The sequence below is a fragment of the Rhinopithecus roxellana genome, chromosome 2 (assembly GCF_007565055.1).
Source record: "Rhinopithecus roxellana isolate Shanxi Qingling chromosome 2, ASM756505v1, whole genome shotgun sequence".
NCBI classification, from domain to species: domain Eukaryota; kingdom Metazoa; phylum Chordata; class Mammalia; order Primates; family Cercopithecidae; genus Rhinopithecus; species Rhinopithecus roxellana.
In genome coordinates, this window is record NC_044550.1 from 87,039,033 (window position 1) to 87,061,550 (window position 22,518).

Here is a 22,518-nt window from a genome sequence, read left to right on the forward strand (position 1 = left end):
CTGTTTATAAGTCACTCTGTTTTTTGTGTTTTGTTATAGCAACTTGAACAGACTAATACAGTCTTCTTTTGCCTCTAAAGTTCAGTGATCTTGGGAAATGCTTCTAGGGGTGGGAAAGAGAAATGATCTTGGCTCTATCTGGCTCCATGTCTCTCTCTGAAAGTTGGCTGGGTACTTGATCAGATGTAGCTACCCAGATTTAGATGGAGTTCTTAAAACACCTCAGTAACATACAGGAGGATCTTTTCCATAGACTATCCTCATGAAAGGGAAAATTACAAACCCAACAGGGGTTGGGACCACAATTGTCTTGTTTATCCCTTTATCCCATGCAACAAATGCTTTTGGAATGTGATGTTTTTTGAATTAATTTTATTTTTGTGCCCTATTTAAGATGTTTTAATAGTTGGGTATAGGTGGATATAGATGCTTTTAAAAATCTTTATTTATTAAGATAGCCAGTTAGCCAGATTTATGGAGTTAGCACAAGTTCATGTTAAAGGCAAATATTCCTTGCCCCTTTGTGTTTCAATTTTTAATATATTTTCCTTCAAGAAAAAAGATGCAGTATATTTATGTCCCAAGAATTTATCAATTTCACTAGTATCTGAGATGCCTGACTTGAGTTTTCTCTTTGGACAGCTATCACAACCAGATTCTTACATATTTATTTCTTGTTATGTGTTTAAATCCCAGGATTATTCTAAGCCCCCTAATGTTTTCAGTGTCTACGGGAGTTCTCTGCTATAGCTAAGGCTTAGTTGTGTTCATCTTTAGCATTCTCATTTTAGGCAATTGTTTTTGCCAAATTTTTCATACTTAATTTTAACACAATCTTAATTTTTTAATTTTGTGAGTCAGAAATAAAGTCAGGAGCTTAAACGAATACTCTTTTATTCCTTAAAACATGTTATAATTCGATCCTAATCCCTGGGATATTTTGTCCTATTTGCTGTGTTTTCAACAGCCTAAAAGAGAAGTCATTATATTGTAATTTGTCAGAAGCTTTTCCTTATATACTGAAGGGATGGGAAAATACTGGTTTGGAGAGATCGCCCTAAGTACTTTTCATTACACTATAACATTTACTAACATTTCAAACTAAGTAACTAAAATAACCTGCAATTTTGACCTCCTCTGTTACCTTTTGTTTGTTTGTTAAATTATAATCACTTGCAACCAAAGTGCAAAATGTTCACAGTAGATGTTTTAAAATATTGTCGTTGATCTCTTCCTTCACTATACATTTTTAAAACTTCAGATTACTTTGTTAACTTTTGAAATAGCAATGTGTGGAGGCCAGGGAGGTTTCCTGAAAATCACTGAGATGAGACAGATTAATAGAAGAAAAAGCATGCAAATTTATTTCACATGTATACACGGGAGCCTTCAGAATTAAGACCCAAAGGTATAGGGGAAGTTGTCCATTTTTATGCCTAAGTTCAACAAAGTATGGACAGCCATGTAGAAGTATGATTGGGCAAAAGGGCATGACTTAATGTTAATAGACTGAATTGGGACACCCAGCAAGGCCTGTCTGTCTAGATTCTTCTTGGCCTCTGTGAACAACATTCCTTTCTTCTGAGTGTGGGGCAGGACCCTCTCTGGAATGGGGGTCTTGTGACCTACAGTCAGACCAGGTAGGTCAAATCATTTATTTATAGCCATTTTTTACATACGAAGTGAGGGAGAAATTAGAGTAATATTTTTAGTGACTGGTTTTGGGGGAAAAGGGTTCGGGTTTCTATGACCTTCCTTGGAGAAGAGGGATTCTAGTTTTTATGGCTAGCTTTGGAGGAGAATGGAACTAACAGCCAGGAGGGTGGGAGAAGGTCAGAGAAAAATGTTGGCCTCTGAGGATGCTACTGAGGCCTTCGTGTTGGAGTATTGTTTTCTGAGCCCCAACAGATGCAGTTATTTCTCAAAGGCAGTCATTGAGAGTCTCTCCCCTAATGCCCTTGCTTATCATCTTGGTCTCTTTACTTAATAGTATTTTGCCTTGTCTGCTGAAGAATCAAGAAAAAAGGGGTTCTAGAAACGTATTACTGGTTATATTGTTGTTCATTAAGCCTGTGTGGGAGAACTTGAGAAATAGCCCAGTGTGAACTTGTCTCTCATTAATTTAGTGATCAAAGCCAGTTTCTGGAACGTTCTACTTAAATTTTACAATGTATTTAAACATTTAGCAGAGTCCTGGCATGCAGTGGCTGCTTGACAAATGGTGGTGGTCCTCAGCTTTTTTTTTTTTTTTTTTTCTTAATGGGTGTCCTTGTAACTTCTTCCTCTACTTCTAGAGCTACTTCAATCTCATCCTGGTTATATATGGCAGCCTTCAGATTTTTCTTTTTAAATTCTTTTTATATTTTATAACTAGAGACAGAGTCTTTGTTGCCCAGGCTGGCTTCCTGGCCTCTAGCAATCCTCTTGCCACAGTCTCCCGATTAACTGGGATTACAGGTGCAAGCCACTACACCCTTCAGATGTTTTGAGACGATGGTCATGCTTTACTACAGGTTGAGTGTCCCTCATCTGAAAATCCAAAATGCTCTAAAATCTGAAACTTTTTGAGTGCTAATGTGATACCACAAATGGAAAATTCCATACTTAACCTCATGTGACAGGTTGCAGTCACAATGCAGGTGCACAACATGTAGTTTATTCAGCCTCCCCAAGGGGGGGAAGATCATTCCAGCCCCTTTCAGCTGTGATAAATATTTTCTGTGCATGCCCACTTCCCCCATGAAAGTACACCCACAGGGAGTAATAAAATGGCACACGTGCAGGCCGGTTGCACCAGTGGCAGGGACTCCACAATGCTCTACCTGAGATTAAGACCTATGTACATTACTCACTATTTTGCTTTGTTGCTTACTCTCTGTTCTGTGGTGTAAAGATACTGTGGAAAACATCAGTAATACTAGCATGATACTCATAGGGTAATGCAGATATTCCAAAATCTGAAAAAAATCTGCAATCTGAAACCTTTCTTGTCCAAGCATTTTGGATAAGGAATACCCAACCTGTATTTCCCCTTCTCTCTCTTCCTCTAAACACTGTCACCTCTTTTTTGGGTGAACATCTGGTTTCTGAATTCTTTATCACTTGTGCTGAAACTTTTGAGTTACCATCATTATCAATCACTTGCTGGAAACTGAGGACTAAGCTTTCCTCTGACTCACAGCAGGATTAAAAATAAAGGCCCAGTGGAGAAAGGAGTAAGAGATTAAGGAGGAGAGTGTTCAGCAAAGGCCTTCAGAAGCTGAGGAAACTCTGGAGGAAAGTTTTACCTCTGTTTAAATGCACCAGTTGAAGGACTGACCCTATATGTGCTATGCCTTGTTTATTTACAAATATTATGTGGCCACATTTCAGTTTGAAGGTTTCTCTTTCTCAGTATCCTTAAGGTTACATTGTCTCTCAAACTTTAACAATGTTAGCCACTTAAAGATTAAAAACAATATAAAAATCCAACATCCAAATTGCAGAAGCCAAGTATTGCCTTCATTACTTTAATTACTTTAGTTACATTGTCACTTAAATGTTTGTAAATGTAAAATGAGGTGTGCTTATGCATATAGGTTTTACATGGTGATAAAACCCAGATTGACAGTATAAATACCAGCAAAACTGCATAACCAGTAAAAATGCAAAAAAAGATACTGTTTGCTCAAACTAAATTGGTGTTCCCAGTGTGATTGTGGTACTGAGTGCTGAGTTAGGTATGCTGTATTTCAGAATGCCACGTAACGAGTCAGTTTTGCACAGCTAATGAGTATTCCTGTAGAGCAGAATTATGTCCTCTGGCCTTAACTTGCTGTGAACATGTCTTATACATATGAAGTCCACTTCCCTTTTTCCTTGTTAATTCCTGGCATAGTTAGAATAGTTGAAGCCAAAAGACTATTAACTTAGAAGTAATTATTCAGATGTTCCACAATAGGATTACATAAACATTTTAAGTTTTATCATAAAAATAAATGCACTGTGGGCTGGGCACGGTGGCTCATGCCTGTAATCCCAACACTTTGGGAGGCCGAGGCAGGCAGATCACCCGAGGTTGGGAGTTCAAGACCAGCCTGACCAACATGGAGAAATCCCGTCTCTGGTAAAAACACAAAAATTAGCTGGCCGTGGTGGCACTCACCTGTAATACCAGCTACTCGGGAGGCTGAGGCAGTAGAATTGCTTGAACCTGGGAGGCAGAGGTTGCAGTGAGCCAAGATCACGCCATTATACTCCACTCCAGCCTGGGCAACAGGAGCAAAACTTCATCTCAAAATAATAATAATAATAATAATAATAGTAATAATAATAATAATAAACACACAATGAAAATCCCCATAGTGAGCTCCTGTAGATTTTGGGTATGCTTAGCCCCATATATGAGGAGCAAAAACACCAGATCACAGATCTGATCTGCTGGTTCCATCCTACCCAGGAGATTAGGTACGATTTCTTCCTCAGTGGGTAAGCTACAAAGCTTTATGGTTACTGGGTGGGATTTTCATTTTTACATTTAGCTAATTTACTTCGCCTTAAGTTAAACTCCTCCCATATTTCAATGCTAAAATGTGGATTTGTGGATATACCTATTTCTTCATAGATATTCATAGGTTCAAAGTAGCTTTTGTACCCCCTTCTCCGTAGAAGGTATCACAGACCATACAACTGGATGTGACTTTAGGAGATGATTTGGTTCAGTCACTTGCCTGGAGGTGTATTGAAAAAGCACTTGTCTTTGAGGTGAAAGATCTTATTTTGTGTCCCCAGCCCTGCTGCGCAGAAATAGGTGTTATATTCATTGAGCAAATATGTCAGTAATGGTTCAGAGACACGACAAATGAGTATGGAGTGGGAACAGCATCTGGGCCCGAGCAGTGCACTTTGTGTTACTCTGCTAATTCCTTTAAGTTTACATTATGTGTGGTTTGGCCAGGAAACTCAATTAAGTTATTTGCCATGACAGAATAATAAATCAGTCTTACTTTTTCTTACTCTGTGTTTTTTCTTAACCAGCCAGATGTGGGAACTCATCTGTGATGTATTTAAAATGGACCTTAAAATTATTATCCACCCAGTCTCTCACAAACGCTGCACTTGATGAAGGGCATCGAACCATCTTGTAGAGGCAAATATGCTCAAATATCTTTTCCTTGGTTACATTCTTTTGGAAGCAATGTTTTTCTTAATTTCCAAAGTTAGGAAAAATTCTAGGTTCCTAAGATTTTACTGATGTTAGACCTGAAGTGTCTTTCCTTTTCTTTCCTTTTTGTCTTCCTTTTTCTGTGTTACCATATTTAAGTATGTGTGTGTGTATCCTTTTCTCTAAGTTTGAAGAGTCCTCGCACTTTAGATTTGTAAATAAGTTTTCCTTTTTATCATTAAGTTCAGTGCTTGCTTCCACTCCTAGAGTTAGGCATAGTCTCAGTATCCAAATTTTATATAACTCAATTTCTGCCACAAATGTCAAGACAGTTTGTAATTACAAACTAGTTAGTTGTTTAGGCATTTATGGGACATACTTTAACAGAGGTGTATGTGAGACTTTATAATAACTGATAGAAAAGTAGCCTGAAACTGCTATTGTTAAAATTTCCACCTACATGAGATTCCATGTAGTTCTTTGTCCTAACAGGAACATTTGTGTGTGTTTGTGTGTGTATGTGTGTGTGAGGAACACAACATGAGATCTACCCTTTCAAATTTAAGTACAACATATGGTAGTATTAATAGGCACAGTGTTGTACAGCCGATCTCCAGAACTTGCTCATCTTCGTAACTGGAACTTCATATTCATTGAGCAGCAGCCTCCCATGTCCCTTTCCCCTCACCCCCTGGCAAACACTATTCTGGTCTCTGTTTTTATGAATTTGACTTTTTAGATACCCTCTGTAAGTGAAGCCATGTGTATTTGTTCTTCGGTGGCTGGCTTATTTCATTTAACATAATGTCCCCCAGGTTTGTCCATGTTATTGCATATGGCAGAATTTGCTTCATTTTTAAAGACTGAATAATATCTTATTGTATGTATATACCACATTTTCCTTTCTTAGCTATAGTAAATGATTGTGTAATGAGCATGAGAGGGCCAATATCTTTTTGAGATGCTGGTATCAATTCTTCTGGATATATACCAAAAGTACAATTGCTGGATCATATGGTAGTTTTATTTTTACTTTTTTGAGGAACTTTCACACTGTTTCCATAGCAGCCATACCCTTTTACATTCCCACCAACAGTCTACTAAAGTTCCAATATCTCTACCTCTTCTCTAATACCTTTTTTTTAAAAAAAAAAACCCAGTCATCCTAACAGGAGTGAGGTGATATCTGTTGTGGTTTTGAGTTGCATTTCCATGGTAATTATTGATGTTGAACATCTTTTCATATACTTGGCTATTTGTATGTCTTTTTTGAAATGTCTATTCAAATCCTTTCTTTTTAAAATATTTTTTGGGGTGTTTGTACTATTTCTTATACTTTTTGAATATTAAAGGATAAAAATCACACAATCTCAATAGATGCAGAATGCAGAAAATGCAGAAAAAGCATTTTTCATAAAAACACCCAATAAACTAGGTATAGAAGGAATGTACTTCAAAATAATAAAGACCATATATGAAAAGCCCACAGCCAATATCATACTTAACAGTAGAAAAGCTTTTTTCTAAGATCAAGAATAAGACAAGGATGCCCCCTTTTGCCACTTCATTCAACCTAGTACTGGAAGTCTTAGCAAGAACAACTTGGCAAGAAAAAGAAATATAAGGCATCTAAATCAGAAAGGAAGAAGCACAATTATCTGTTTGCAGAAGATATGATCTTATATGTAGAAAACCCTAAGGACCATACAAAAATTGTTAAACTAATACATTCAGTAAACCTTTAGGATACAAAATCAGCATACACAAATCAGTTGTTATATATACTAGTAACAAACTAATTAAGGAAATTAAGAAAATTTTATGTATGATAGCAATACAAAATTAAATACTCAGGAAAATTAAGGAGGTGAAAGACTCTTACACTGAAAACTGAAACATTGAAAGAAGTTAAAGAATACACAAATAAATGGATAGACAACCTGTGTTCATGAATTGGAAGATTTAATATTGTTAAAATTACCATAGTTCCCAAAGTGATTTACAGATTCAGTGCAATTATAAAAATCCCAATAGCTTATTTATTTATTTATTTATTTATTTATTTATTTATTTATTTATTTTTAGAGACGGAGTCTTGCCCTGTTGCCCCAGGCTGGAGTGCAGTGGTGTCATCTTACTTCACTGCAACCTCTACCTCCTGTGTTTAAACTATTTTTGTCCCTCAGTCTCCCGAGTAGCTAGAATTATAGGCTTGTGCCACCATACCTGGCTAATTTTTGTATTTTTAGTAGAGACAGGGTTTTGCCATGTTGGCCAGGCTAGTCTCGAAATCTTGGCCACAAGCGATCCACCCACCTTGGCCTTCCAAAGTGTTGGGATTACAGGCATGAACCACCGTGCCCAGCCTCAATGGCATTTTTTACAGAAATAGAAAAACAATCTAAAATTCATGCAGAACCACAAAATACCCAAATAGCCAAATCAATCTTGAGAAAAAAAGAACAAAACTAAAGGCATTACATTTCCTGATTCCAAAATATATTACAAAGACACAGTAATTAAAACATTATGATACTATCATAAAAACAGACACATGGAACAATGTAGCAGAACCGAGAGACTAGAAATAAACTCAAATATGTATGGTCAGCTGATCTTCAACAGGGATGCCAAGAATACACAATAGGGAAAGGACAGATTCTTCAACAAATGGTGTTGGGAAAACTGGATATCCACATGCATAAGAATGAAACTGGAACCTGGAACCTTATACACAAAAACCAACTCAAAATAATTTAAAAATTTAAATATGAGATCTGAAACTCCTAGAAGGAAAACATAAGGAAAAAGTTTCATGACTTTAGTCTTGGCAGTGATTTCTCAAGTATCACACCAAAAGCACCAGCAACAAATGTAAAAAATGACAAGTGGGACTACATCAAACTAAGAAGCTTCTACACAGCAAAAGAAACAACAAAGTGAAAAGGCAACCTACAGAATGAGAGAAAATATTTGCAGATAATATGTCTGACAAGGGGTTTGTATCTAGCAGTGGAGATTCTAAATGTAGAGAGATTACTGTGCTTCAGTTGTTTAAAAAAATTATGTAAATACATGCATATTCCATCGATTAAAAGGCACATCACATTCATTGGACCACAAAGTGCCCTCGGACTCTTGGTGTTTTAATCGCCTGGAATGGAAAAGATACTGGTAGGTACCTGGTGTCCTCATCTCCTGCTAGTGCCCCTAGATGCCTTCGGTTGACTTTTGATGGACTGGCATGACCTATGAGTGTCTCAGACCATGCATTAGGCCCTTCAGGAGCCTGACTCTGAGCCTCCCAGGGTCATTCTATGTAAACCGTAACACTGTGTAATTATTTTGCCTAGATGCAATGCAAATGCAAGCCATGAAATGTGTAAGTCTGTTTTGGAAATATGCATTTTCTTCATTAGTTTGACAAACATGTTTTAAGTATCTGTTGTATTCCATGTCCTATGCTAGGTGTTGGTAATATGAAGAAGGTACAGTCAGTTTTTTGAGGGAGCTTCTACTCTAGGCAGTGGCTTGTAACCAGGGACTGTTTTCAGAGTCATTTGTGAAATGAAAACACCTTACCCACATGTTCAGTTCACACTCACTTTCCAGTGATTGTCTTAGTTGAACTGGGGTGAGGCTTGGGTGTCTGTGCTTATGCAACAAAATCACCTGATTTTTAAAGACATTCTCCACTAAGAACCACTAGCAGAAACAAATAATAAATTGTGATTATGAGAAATTAATACATTGTAAACTCAGTGCAAAAAGAGCAGCAAGGAGTGACATAATTTTTATTTTTTAATTATTAACTATAATATACCTACAGAAAGTTCATAAAACACACACAGCAAGAATTATGAAGTGAACATCTTTGTGACTGCTAGTCATGTCAAGAAATAGAATATTGCCAGCATCTCCCTGTGTCCCTTGCCAGTTACAAGTCTTCTCTCTCCCACGGCAACAGCAGCCTGACTCTTGCTTTTCTTCATGTTTTACCACCTGTGAAGGCATCCTTAATCGATATAGTTGACTTTTTCAAACTCTAGGAATTAAATCATAGTACACATATGCTTTTGTCATCTTTTGCTCACCATTGTTTATAAAACTCATCCAAGTTGTTGCATATAGCTCTCATTTGTTCATTCTCATTAGTATGTAGTAGTCCATTATGTGACCTCACCACCATCTGTGTACCCATTCTCTTGTTGGACACGTGGGCCGACTGTCATCTTTGGCTGTTGAGCAATGCTTCTATGAACATGTGTGTGTATATAGAGTGTCTGTGTGAATGAGTTTCTCCAGGCTGTTCCTAGAGTGAATTTCTGGATTGTAGAGTGTGTATGTTTTTAACTCAGCACTAGATAATGCCAGCCTAAGTTATTGAACCAATCACTTTTCCCTAAGTGATTTAACCAATTTAAAAGCTTATCAGTGTATGAAGGTTCCTATCGCTTTACTAAACTCCTTGCCAGAGGTGCTTAATCTTGAAGGGTCAGTGAAAAAGAGACAAGGGAAGAGGAGAAAGGTTATTTCTGGCATATAAGAAGGAATGAGAATAAAGAGGGTGTAAATTTGGAAGGAAATTGCAAGCATGCTGATATGACACTAATATAGAAACCTGCGGGGAAGTGGTGGGAAAAGGGGCTGGAAGTGTGTGATGTGCTGAAGAGTTTGGCTTTCGTTCTAAGGGCAGTAGAGAGACAAGAAAATCAAATACACGTTTTTAAAAAACTTGTGACAGCTGTGTGGAGGATGAGGCCCAGATAGGGGGCACTTTACTACTCTAATCCAGAAAGAAATGAGAGAAGGCAGGGTAGAAGGAGTTGGTTTCCAGAGGGGTTTAGACCAAAGTCAACAGTTCTTCCGATTCTATTGAATGTGAGAGAAGGGCAGTGAAGAAGCAGCTTGGTTTTTGCTTAGATGACTGAATAGTGGTTATTCCATTCAATACGTGGGGGACTTCAGGAAGAGGAGAGTGTGAGGTCAGGGTGGCAGTAATGGAGAGTGAAATTCGTTTTAGACATGTAGCATGTGAGATATTCCTAGATTATCTAGAGAGAGATGTTCTGTTAGTGGGTTGAACCCGAGAAAGATCTAGGCCAGAAATGTCCTTAGTGTTTGATTCCTCAGAGTGTAGATGGTGGTTGAAGCCATGGATAAAGATGCAGCTGGCCAGAGAAAGTCTAAGGAGGATGAGGGATGCCTGGTTGGGTGTGGAAAGAGGATCCTGAAAAGCAGACTGCGAAGGAGCAACCTAAGAAATGTGAGTTAAAGGTAAGGGAAATCATAGATGGTAGGGTAAAAAGGATTTGCATGAAGAGGATTAGGGCTGGTGTCCAGTGCCCTTGGAAGACGCTGAAGACACTGAGTGAAATTAGACAGAAAATGTGCTCTTCATTTGGCAGTTAGGTAAGAAGTGCTTGGGGATTGGGGTGAGCAGCATTTCAGCTAGTGGAACCCAGGGAGCAGAAGTGTTGCTGCAGTGGCTTGAGAGCAAAGAGTGGGTGATGAAGTGGAAAAACAGATGAGGACTGACAGTGAATGGAAGCCAAAAGCACATTAGGAAGAATAGAGTGAATGGGGTGGGGCTGGGCGGTTCATATGTTTAAGGTGGGACACACTTGTGTACAATCCTATAGAGAGGGCTGGAGGAGAGAGGAAGAATGGCCTTAAAACCTCAGCAGGAGGGGAGGAAGGATCCATGTCCTGTTAGAGGGACTTAACTTTGAACAGGAGGATAGCACTCTGTCACTGAAAGGAAAAGGACGTGGGAAAAATGGGCACAGATGGAAATAAATGTGTAAGAATGAAGGTTTGCAGAGAGTGAGAAATTGGAAGTTTCTAGCCTTTTTTCTTTTTTCTTTTTTTTTTTTTTTTGAGACAGAGTCCCACCCACTCCGTCACCCAGGCTGGAGTGCAGTGATGCTGCAAACTCTGCCTTCCAGGTTCAAGTGATTCTAGTGCTTCAGCCTCCAGGTAGCTGGGATACAGGCTTGCACCACCACGTGTGGCTAATTTTTGTATTGTTTAGTAGAGACAGGGTTTTACCGTGTTGGGGAGGCTGGTCTGGAACTCCTGGCCTCAAATGATCTGCACACCTCAGCCTCCCAAAATGTTGGGGTTACAGGCATGAGCCACTGTGCCTGGCTGGAAGTACCTAGCTTTTAATGACCTCTTTCTTCTTGAATAAGAGGCAGTTCATTTGGTTGAGTAAGGATGAAAGTTAATGGCCTTCTAAACATACACCCAACCAAGTTGTATTACATAATTGTAAACACTGAGTCAACCTACTAAATATGCAGTAATGCAAAGTGTCTTTGAATGAACATCAAAGGTAAAAAGCCATAGCTGTGCCTCTGGAAAGAGTCTTACAGGATACTGAAGGAACACTTTCTATTCCATTACCATGTCTGAAAACAGTTAAGTTTTATAACCACCTTACGCTTTTATTTATCCTCTTTCTATACAGAAACCAAAATCCTCTTTGTATATAGTACTCATGATCAGGATTTGCAAAATGATTTCCCCTAAATCTTTTATGGCCAAAGAGAGAGAAGGCAGAGAAAGGAGAATGAATATGGATATGTGTATCTAAATTCTCTTTAGCCAAAGACCACTGGGAACACACATGTAGTTGAACAAGGTGGGTTTATTACTTGTTGCAGTGAGGAAGGACACACCTTATAAGATACCATGTGGTGTCTTAGTAAGAGGGTATTAGAACCTATCATAGAATTTGGGCTGTGGCTGGGTAATATTAGGGAGGATCTAAGGAAATGGGGCTCACTCTGTCTTAGATGCTGTCAGAAGGCAGGACAATCCTGTGAATGGATATCTCTACAAATCTTATAGGAAGGGCGGACTAGATTGAGGAAAAAGCTATGGTGGTAAGGAAATGACGGTCACTCACTTAGTACAGGAGGGGGATGTTTGGTATTGTGGATTGCACAGTGACCTTGTTTTTGTGTCACTTGATCATAAAGTTTTAGAGTGACTTCATATGATATAGTCTGTGAGATTATGTCCAACAGAAGAACAAAATGGCTTGATTCTGAGTGACAGACCAGCTTGTGATAATATTGAAGTATAGCTATGAAAGCTCAGTTCTGGGACTGCTTTGTCTACTTATGAAGAAATACGTATGCATGGTCCTAGTTGAACTCTAATTTATATTTTGTTAATTTTTTGATTTCAATAGCTTTTGGGGTACAAGTGGTTTATAGTTATGTGGATGAATTGCCTAGTGGTGAAGTCTGAGATTTTAGTACATCTGTCACTTTGTTTTGGTAAGTGCAGTTTTAACATACATTGGCAAGAGTTTAACAAATTCTCTCATTCTGTGGGGTTTTTTCTTTTCTTTTGGCAGAGTCTCATTGTTGTCACCCAGGCTGGAGTGCAGTGGCATGGTCTAGGCTCACTGCAGTCTTCGCCTCCTGGGTTCAAGTGATTTTCCTGCCTCAGCCTACCAAGTAGCTGGGATTACAGGCGCCTGCCACCACGCCTGGCTAATTTTTATATTTTTAGCAGAGACGGAGTTTCACCATGCTGGCCAGGCTGGTCCCAAACTCCTGACCTCAGGTGAGCCACCTCCCTCGGCTCCCCAAAGTGCTGGGATTAGAGGCATAAGCCACTGCGCCTGGCCTCTCACACTGTTATGTTTTATTGGTACATTAAGGTTTAATATTTTAGGATGCAGGATGTACTTTTTCAGCTATGTCCTTGTGAGAATGGAAGAAAGGGGAGACCTACAAGTTGGCAAAGGAGTCACAAATCTTAAACAAGAATCCGTACAGTAACAAGAATCTGTGTAGGGGGAGGCTGATTGCTTCTAATCAGTCTTGGAGGTGCATAGTATCTAACCAAGAATGATTATTGATTTCTTTTTAATAGAAACTGGGTCTCACTGTGTTGCCCAGGCTGGGCTTGAACTCCTGGCCACAAGGGATCCTCCCTCTTCGACCTCTCGAAGTGCTGGGATTACAGGCATGGGCCATTGCACTCAACCTGATGGATTAACATCAAGAGTTGTAACTAACTGCCCAGGGAACCAACATCTTAAGTTCTTTTGTCAGCATATTCTCTCCTTGTAGGCAGATCTGTAGGAGACAAAATTACAATCTGCAGATTGATTTGGATGGAGACATTACAAGACAAGCTAGCTTGGGTATTTTGATGGCTGTTGTCATCAAGGTATATGACATCTACACTTTAGGGATTTGTGTGGCCAGTACACAGAAACACAGGTCTGACCCTAAAACCATGTGCTGAACCTATGTGCTGTAATGTTGAATGCCAAGATTACTAACGTGGGTTTCATACCATATCAGCACCTAGCATGAGAACTTGTGCATAGTAGGCACTCCGTGCACATTGTGACGAGTTGTCTAAGCTTAAAGAACATAGAGCCATGGGTGCAGGGAAGAGGGTGAGGCTATTGAACTGTTATTTGTGTCTGCCATGGGTGTAGAAAGCCCTATCTTGTAGGCATTTGCCAACCTTTTAGGCATTTGCCAGGCTGGCTCAAAACTTTAATACACGTTTATGGTGGAACTAGTCTACAAGTTTGGTTTGTTTGCTTTATAGGGACAGGGTCTTGCTCTGTTGCCCAGGCTGGAGTGCAGTAGTGAGATTATATCTCTCTGTAGCCTTGAACTCCTGAGCTCAAGTGATCCTCCTGTCTCAGCCTCCTAAGTAGCTAGGACTACAGATGTGTGCCACCATGTCCTGCTAATTTTTGTATTTTTAGTAGAAACAGGATTTTGCTATGTTGCCCAGGCCTGTCCTGAACTCCTGGCCTCAAGCAGTCCTCTTGCCTTGGCTTTCCAAAGTGCTGAGATTACAGGCATGAGGTACCATGCCAAGCCTACACATTTTTAATGGAAACATTATGAAGGGAAGAAGGGAAAATGGGAAGGAATTAAAATTTATCTGTAAGTGCACAAAAGCAAATTAAGGAGCTTCCTTTACCTACTTCATTCTGACATTCGGAACCTGTATAAGGAAACAAAATGCAGAGAAATTTAAGAAGCAGCTCTCCTTGTGGATACGTCAGTTGGGTAGAGACAGGTTGACCAAGGAAATCTGCCGTATGCAATTTGCTCTTTTGTTTCTTTTTTCATTGTTACTCTTTAGATGGGGATAGGCTTTCCCCAGCTGCCTTACTACTTATCCTTGCCCTTTTTAAAAAAAAATTACCTTCTTTTGCTAATATTCTTTTTTCTCTTCCATCTTGTATTTTGAATCAGAATATAGACTTAAAAGTTTTATGATAGGTAAAAATAGTAAGAGCTTTTTGATGTGAGAGTTGCTTTCTCTATGAGGTTAAAGCAAAATTCTGTTTTGCCCGTTAATACATATGTGTGGTTATAGTTAATTTTGTTAAACTGATAACTGTTTTTGAAATTATATGACATTTTCCTAGGTGATCGTACTGTGAAAAATGATTTAGATAAGCCTAGAGAGATGAAAAATCTCTAAATGGTGGTGGTTGGGCTAGATTTCACTTTACTGGTGTAGAAACTGTGTTAAAGCCTGTGATTGGTTCCCCAGTTATCTTGGGCAGTGCTCTAGTTATACCCTTAGATAGAAGACAGTGCTCCAGTTTTTAAGCTGTTCTTGGGGCCAGGCACAGTGGCTTATGCCTTATAATCCCAACACTTTGGGAGGCCAGGGTGGGTGACTTGCTTGAACACAGGAGTTCAAGACCAGCCTGGGCAACATAACAAAAACGCTGTCTCTACTAAAAATACAAAAATTTAGCCAGGCATAGTGGCATGTACTTGTAATTCCAGCTACTTGGAACGCTGAGGTGGGAGAATCACTTGAGTTCAGGAGGTTGAGGCTGCAGTGAGCCATGATTGCGCCACTCCAGTCCAGCCTGGGCAACAGAGACCCTGTCTCAAAATACATAAATAAATAAATAAAATAAAAATAAAATCTTCTTGTATGCCTGATCTGTTACTGAATTACTCATGTACCTTCGGAGGCTCTAAAATTCTCCATTAATCAGGATTTCAAGAACATTATGATAATAGTTTAATATGGATATTAATAGGTTTTTCTCAGGAATTCCCTTTCACTATTTTGGTTACTACTGTTTTAAGTATTTATAATATTTCAGGTTCATATTAATATTATTAACAATGAGTCTGTTATACTGAATATGTGAAAAAATAATGGATTCTTTTTAGAAAAACTTTACTATAACCCTGTTATCTTGTATGTCAAAAAGTCAAGAATGTAAAAACACTGGGTGATTCTGACTTTCCTAAAAGAAAAATTGTGGTATCTCAACATAAAATTTTTGGAAATTTTGGAATGTAAAATATCAGTAAACATTGAATTAATAAGCCACTTGGCAAATAATACAGCTCTTATGTTGTACTTAATAAAAATTAAGCAGAAGGTTTCATGACTAATGAACACGTCATTTTAACTACTTCAGGTCCTCTTCTATTTAAGTAGTTACAGAAAAGTGTTGTATATTTAAAGAATAGTTATTTTAAATTTACATTCTGTAAGAAGAAAAGTGGCTGAGGTATATTTCTTTGAGCTGCCAGAACTCTTCCTTAATGTTTATGGTGCTTCATTAATTTAGTAAGTGACCTTGTACCTGAGTGTAATTGAGTCAGCTGTGTGAAAATGTGATTATTCTTTGATTAGAACTGAAATCTATAATTAGAAGAAATATATTTTTATTTCCTTATATCAATATGTTGTGATATAATTATTTCTATCAGAATGAGGTTTTTTAAAACCAAATTAATAAATAGGAGGTTTTGGGAATCAGAAAGTACTTCAGAATTCAGCTGGTTCAGCCACTTTAGTTTATTGCTGAGGACCAAAGTGTGGAGAAATGAATTATCCAAGGTGACACATTCGGTTAACATATTTGGTCCAGTGCTTCTCGCCCTGTAATCCTTGTTATTCTCTCAAAACCAATCTAGACTATTTAAAAGAGAGGGAGGTGGGAGAATGCCAAAGCAAAAGGGTGAACATCCCCTTTTAGTGAACCTGCCAAGGTTAAGGGTTCACTTAATGGGTCTCCATCTGTTCTTTAGACCAAATCCTTCTATGGTAGAGATAATCATGCTAATAAAATCAAATTTTGCTTTTTAGGTGAGAGTTACGTGTGTGCATCCAATGAACCATTTCGTAAAGTCGATTACACCAAAAATATTAATCCGAACTGGTCTGTGAACATCAAGGGTGGGACACCCCGAGCCCTGGCTGCTGCCTCATCTGTGAAAAGTGAAGTAAAAGAGAGTAAAGATTTCATCAAACCCAAGTTAGTGACTGTGATTCGAAGTGGTGTGAAGCCTAGAAAAGCCGTGCGGATCCTTCTGAATAAAAAGACTGCTCATTCCTTTGAACAAGTCTTAACAGATATCACCGAAGCCATTAAACTAGACTCAGGAGTCGTCAAGAGGCTCTGCACCCTGGATGGAAAGCAGGTAAGATGCTTCTAGCTGCCAGCTCTCCATCTGACTTTTAAAATCCCTGTGCCATGGTGGCTACATAGTTAACAATAGAAATTTAGTAGCCTGCTAGAAATCCTTCTAGGAGTCCTACTTGAGAAGTGTGTGTGTGTGTGTGTGTGTGTGTGTGTGTGTGTGTGTATGTAAAATTAACCTTTTTTTGTGAAAAATGTAAGTGACTCACAAGTGAGTATAGAAAAGTCTATCATATATTTCTTTTGGTTATTGGAAGGAAAATGTAAATTTCTGAGGGAAAAGTTTAAGTTGAGGAGACATCCTGTGTTAAATGGCATGTCGTCTATTTATGAATAAGAACCACTGTTGATTCGTAACGTCGTTATGGACTTGGGTATCACAGGAGTCCAAATTAAAAGTATTTAACATTCTTAGAAAATCCTTTTCTTCCCCACTTATATATAATAGGGAAAATGTATTTCAAAAGACAGTACTTTTATAGGAATGTCCATAAAAGTTTCATAGGGAGCAATGGAGGTAATTAGTCAGCATTTTTGAAAAATGAAAAGTTGCACAGGAAAACGCAATTTAAATTATGGTAACAATGTGTCAGGGAATCTAAGGGACAAAAAAAGTTGGCATATTGCAAGAACACATGAATAGAGTTATATAAGTGTTGAATTTTGCTACAATCAGATTATCATTGCCGAAAAGAAGCCTGGCTTCTAAAGTGTATTTTCCCCCAAATTCCATAAAGTTAAATTGTTTATATTTACATTGTAGTAAAATTATAGTTTCCAAAATTAAATTTGCTTCTTTGTTCCGGTTTGCCTCTTCCCTGTAACATACTTAATTTATTTTGAAGCGTTTGGCTCTTGAAGTGCTGCGAATGAATAATATAAAACACTAAGCAGTGTCTTTGGGAAAAACACAATCAAATTAGTCTCCAGTTTTCTAAGACCAGATCTAGTTAGTACAGTGCTTACTGAAACATTAACAATTTTTAAAAAATATGTTCTAAAGATTCCAGTAGATTATGGTAAAATTAGAATGACATTTCTGATTAATTGATGAGATACATGGTACCTCACAGCCACCTGCCCCCAAATGTGTGTGAATGATGATTGACATGTTGTACAATTTAGTGAATAGCACAGTACAACACAGAACACCTTAAGATTTACTCTGCAAGTAAGTAAAAATAAATTAGGCCAAGGAAAAAGGTATTTGACAAATCAAATAGTTGATTATTGCTGGGCACAGGGAAGACACATATAGAGACAAATATTTGAGATACCTAACCAAAGAAAAAAAATCTAAACTCACCAATTTAGGGGAAAAAGGCATATAAACAGTAAATACAGGTGTGATTTGAACAATTAGAGCTCAAATTTGGAAATCTCCAAATGAATGACATTCAGGGAAAATATAGGTGAAATAAAAGAAGTTGTAGTCAGGTGTGGTGGTGCACTCCTGCAGTTCCAGCTACTTGGGAGGCTGAAGTGAGAGGATCCTTTGAACCCAGGAGTTTGGGGCTGCAGTGAGCTATGATTGTGTACTGCACTCCACCCTGAGTGCTGGTGACAAAAAAGACCACATCTCCTTAAAAAAAAAAAAAAAAAAAAAAAAAGGAAATCGAGCATCTAAGTAAACTAATTGAAATAATAACCATTGAAATTTAAAGTTATTCACAAAATTATCCTTAAAAAGACCCCAGACTATACATGCAAAAATGTTAACCAAAGCACATGGAACTGAAAATCAACATTTCAAAACAATACAGTGTGATGAATAGGACTTATGCTGGTAATTAAAGGATGGCTTACTATTGAGAAACTTCTTTATTCGTGACATCTATAGGATAAAGCATAATTGCACATATTCATAATCCCAGACAGATGTTGCAAAGGCATTTGATAAAATACTCCAGATTCAGTTAAAGATTTAGTAATAAAAACAGGTGATTTTTAATATTATGCTGAAAAAAACAAATTTCTGTCTGAAACAACGAGCCAATGTATTACAAAGTAAATAAACACTGGAAGTATTTCTATGACAGTTAGGTCCAAGATAAGGATGCCTGATGGCGCCAGTATTCAACATTCTTCTATACATTTGATTTTTACTTATAGTTTACTAGAATTTCAGTAAGAATCTGAATGAGATTTTTTAAGGAGGGGTAGATGGGGAACCTAACAAAGTGATTTTTAAAGTTAATCTGGAAGATTAGGAAAATTTTGGAAATAATGATTAATGGGCTCTGATGCTACTGGATACTAAATCATCATTTTCATACCACAGCAAAAATAAATCCCAGGTGTGTTAGAAATATAGATGTTAAAATGAAACAAAAGAACTAAAAATATGTCAATAGTTATGTTGAAATGGGAACAGATGTTCTAAGCATAAGGTAATGGGAAAATCACAAAGGGTAAGATTGAATGGATACCATAAAAATGAAAGATTTCTGGATGCCAGGCAAGGGCTTATATGCTTTAATATTGAGTTTAGTAATTTAATATGAAAAAGACAAATGCTACAATGAAAAAGATGAATAAAAGTCTAAACAATTTGAAAAGATAGAATTAGTGAACATTAAAAAATGTTCAGTTTCACAAAAAGGTAAATTAAAGAAGTGAGATATTTTAATGTTTAAAACTGACAAAATGTTCACTGTTTTTGAATATGCAGTGAATTGGTATTCTCAAATGGTGATGGAAGTCTAAAATTCATAAACTTTATGAAAAGCAATTTGTTAATGTGTATAACTGTACAGATGTTTTTACTATTTGAACTAGTAAATTAGCTTTTGGAATTTATCCTAAATGACCTGACATGCAAACATAATTACACAAAATATTTCATCCCAGAATAAAAGCAAAAAGTTGAAAGCAGTTTAAAAATCCCTAAAGTGGAAAATAGTTAAGTTGTATTACCATGGAATTCATATGTACTGGCCATTGAAAATTATGGTTGGAGTAATATTTAAAGACATGAGAAAATGTTAAATGGAAAAAGCAAGAAACAAATTCCATGTAATGTTTTCAATTCTTTGTACAGTTAAAGAAAAGTAGCAGCAGAAGTATTTTTTAAAGCTAATTCAGAAGGAAACAAGATTATACTTGCCATCAGAAATTGAGTATTTGTTGTTCTGATATCCATTACTACTTCCTAATGTCTGCTCAAAAACAAAAACTCAAGCACTGAGAAAGAAAAGACTGATCTCAGTCAAATTTTAGAAATTCAAACACATGAGTTAATTATTTTTTCGTGTGCCAAAAAAAGATCTTTTAAGACTTTTGAGTAAAATATTTCCTTGGAAAAATTAGATTTAATTTTTGATAAACACAACATTGGATATTGCATTTTCAGTGAACTGGGTATCCTTGAAAGCTATCATTTCCTTGATGCTGAGTCCATGTTGTACTGTATGGGTGAACTTGCTAATCTTCAAAACTTCAAGTCTGTTTTTGGTTGATATAAGTATAAAGATAACATGAAATCTGCAAACCTTTAAATGAGCAGTGCTCATTTTGATCTTTTTATAATAAAAACATTTCCATGGGTATGCACGCTTGATCTTGGCCAAAAGGCCAAGAAGCAATTCTACAGGTATGTAAGACTATCAGCGTTCTGAGAATTCTCAAGGAAAGGGCAGCTTTCCTTAGATGAAGAGAAAGGAATGAGAAAGGAACTAAGATCTGTTGATAAGTTGTCCATGCACAAAATTGTAAACTGTCTGCCTAAATTTTGTTTTTTGCTGGTTACTTCTTACCCAGATTGGTTGTTTTCATTTAGTATTTTCCTGATCGTCAACACAAGGATAGAAATTAAATAACTTTTAGGCAATTCACCATGAACAGTCACTGACTCCGTTGTGAACCTGTGTGAGAGTTTTAAGGGGCTGGTTATCCTTTGAGTTGGAAAGCATTCCCGATTGAAGACCTGATGATGCGTCATGTGCCAGTAGCATTTATGTGGCTAAAGCAGTGTCCCTTGAATCTTTTCTTCCCTCAAAATGGATGAACACATCTTACTGCTAGCAATGATTCCATTTACAAGGTCTGACTTGGTTATTAAAACTGATTAAATTTTATGTCTGTTTATAAAATCAAATAAAATCATATTTAGGATTTTGTCCATATTCTTGGGTTTTCTTTAGTGTAGGGCATTGATTCTCAACCAGGGACAGTTTTGTCCCTAGGGCAGGTATGGCACTGTCTAAAGTCATTTTTTGATTGTTGAAGCTGGGGTTGGGGATTCCACTGGCATCTGGTGGGTAGAAGCCGGGGGTGGTGCCCATCATCCTACGATGTGCAGGAGGCCACGACATCATCCTTTCTTGTCCACGTTATTAACAGTGCTGAGATTCAGAAATCCTGGTGTAGAGTAAGTGAGCTGATTCAAAAGAAAGTGCTGCTTGTTTGAATAAGTATTAACTTTGTTATTAGGCCATATGCTAAGCTTTATTTCAGAATTTATGGATGTCCTGATAGTCTCTCTGTCCGTTTCTTACCTATTGATGTGATTGATGCAAGATTGTTAGAATGTCACAGTTTGTAGGGTCTTTTTTTTTTTTTTTTTTGAGACAGAATCTCACTCTGCCACCCAGGCTGAAGGGCAGTGGCAGTCTCGCCTTACTGCAGCTTTGACCTCCTGGGCTCAAGTGATACTCCCACTTCAGCCTCCTGAGTAGCTGGGACTACAGACACATGACACCATGCCCAGCTAATTTTTGTGTTTTTGTAGAAATGGGGTTTCCCTGTGTTTCCCAGGCTGGTCTTGAACTCCTGGGCTCAAGCGATCCACTTACCTTGGCCTCTGAAAGTACTGGGACTACAGTCATGAGATGCTGTGCGCCCAGCCAGTTTGTAATCTTTATTGTCTTGGATTTAAATCTATTTGTTTTCATTGTGTGAGGCTGAAATATGACTGAGTAGTACAACTTTGCAGGGGATTAAAGACATCCCAAATGGTTTTACTGAGAATTGAAAGTGAAGTGTAAGGTTAGCTGGGCATGGTGATGCTCGCCTGCTGTCCCAGCTACTAGGGAGGCTGAGGCAGGAGGATTACTTGAGCTCCGGAGTTCGAGGCTGCAGTGAGCTGTCATTGCACCACTGCATGCCAGCCTTGGGGACAGAGTGAGATCCTGACTCAAAAAAGTGAATGAACAAGGGCCGGGCACGGTGGCTCAAGCCTGTAATCCCAGCACTTTGGGAGGCCAAGACGGGTGGATCACAAGGTCAGGAGTTCGAGACCAGCCTGGCCAATGTGGTGAAGCCCCGTCTCTACTAAAAATACAAAAAGATTAGCCAGGCCTGGTGGCACATGCCTGTAATCCCAGCTACTTGGGAGGCTGAGGCAGGAGAATCACTTGAACCCAGGAGGTGGAGGTTGCCGTGAGCCAAGATTGCGCCGCTGCACTCCAGCCTGGGCGATAGGGCGAGACTCCATTAAAAAAAAAAAAAAATGAATATGAAGTGTGAGGAATCATTTAATCTCGTGAGTTTTCAAGTAGTCTGCTTAATACTTAAAAGTGGTATCATGGTTACTGATTTTCTAAAAACATAATATATAACATATGTTTATAGATGTGATGACCAGAAAACATGATCTGTAAAGAGAAGTCATGGTTATTCTTTACTTAAGTAATTTTATTTTAACTTGCAATTAATTTTGATTAAATGCTTCACTTAAATGTTTTTAAAAATAAAACCTTCTTGCACTTTTAAGTTAAAGGGATTGTATAGGAAAACAAATTTACTTTTTAAATTTTTTGAAAGAGTGACATTCTCATAACAAAATACAGCAGGGAGAATTTTAAAAAATGCCTTTATTCTGTTAAGAGATTGAAAGGTCCAAATATAGCTTTTGTCCACATGTCTAAAAAAAAATATTCTAGCTTTTAGCTTTCCCAGAAACAGCAGTTTTAACATAAAA

The 22,518-nt window shown here is 37.8% G+C and overlaps 1 protein-coding gene across 4 annotated transcripts in view; it reads left to right on the forward strand.

Annotated features, from left to right (window-relative positions):
- The window catches only part of LOC104669530 (serine/threonine-protein kinase DCLK2), a 172,289-nt gene that overhangs the window by 6,892 nt on the left and 142,879 nt on the right, over window positions 1-22,518 (forward strand). For all 4 annotated transcript variants that reach the window (XR_004052254.1, XM_030913615.1, XM_030913599.1 and 1 more), the window contains exon 2: window positions 16,265-16,599. Coding sequence is in view for 3 of the 4 variants with exons in the window: in XM_030913615.1 (XP_030769475.1) it covers window positions 16,265-16,599 (335 nt within the window). In the remaining variant the exon portion in view is untranslated. The remainder of the gene's footprint in view (window positions 1-16,264; window positions 16,600-22,518) is intronic.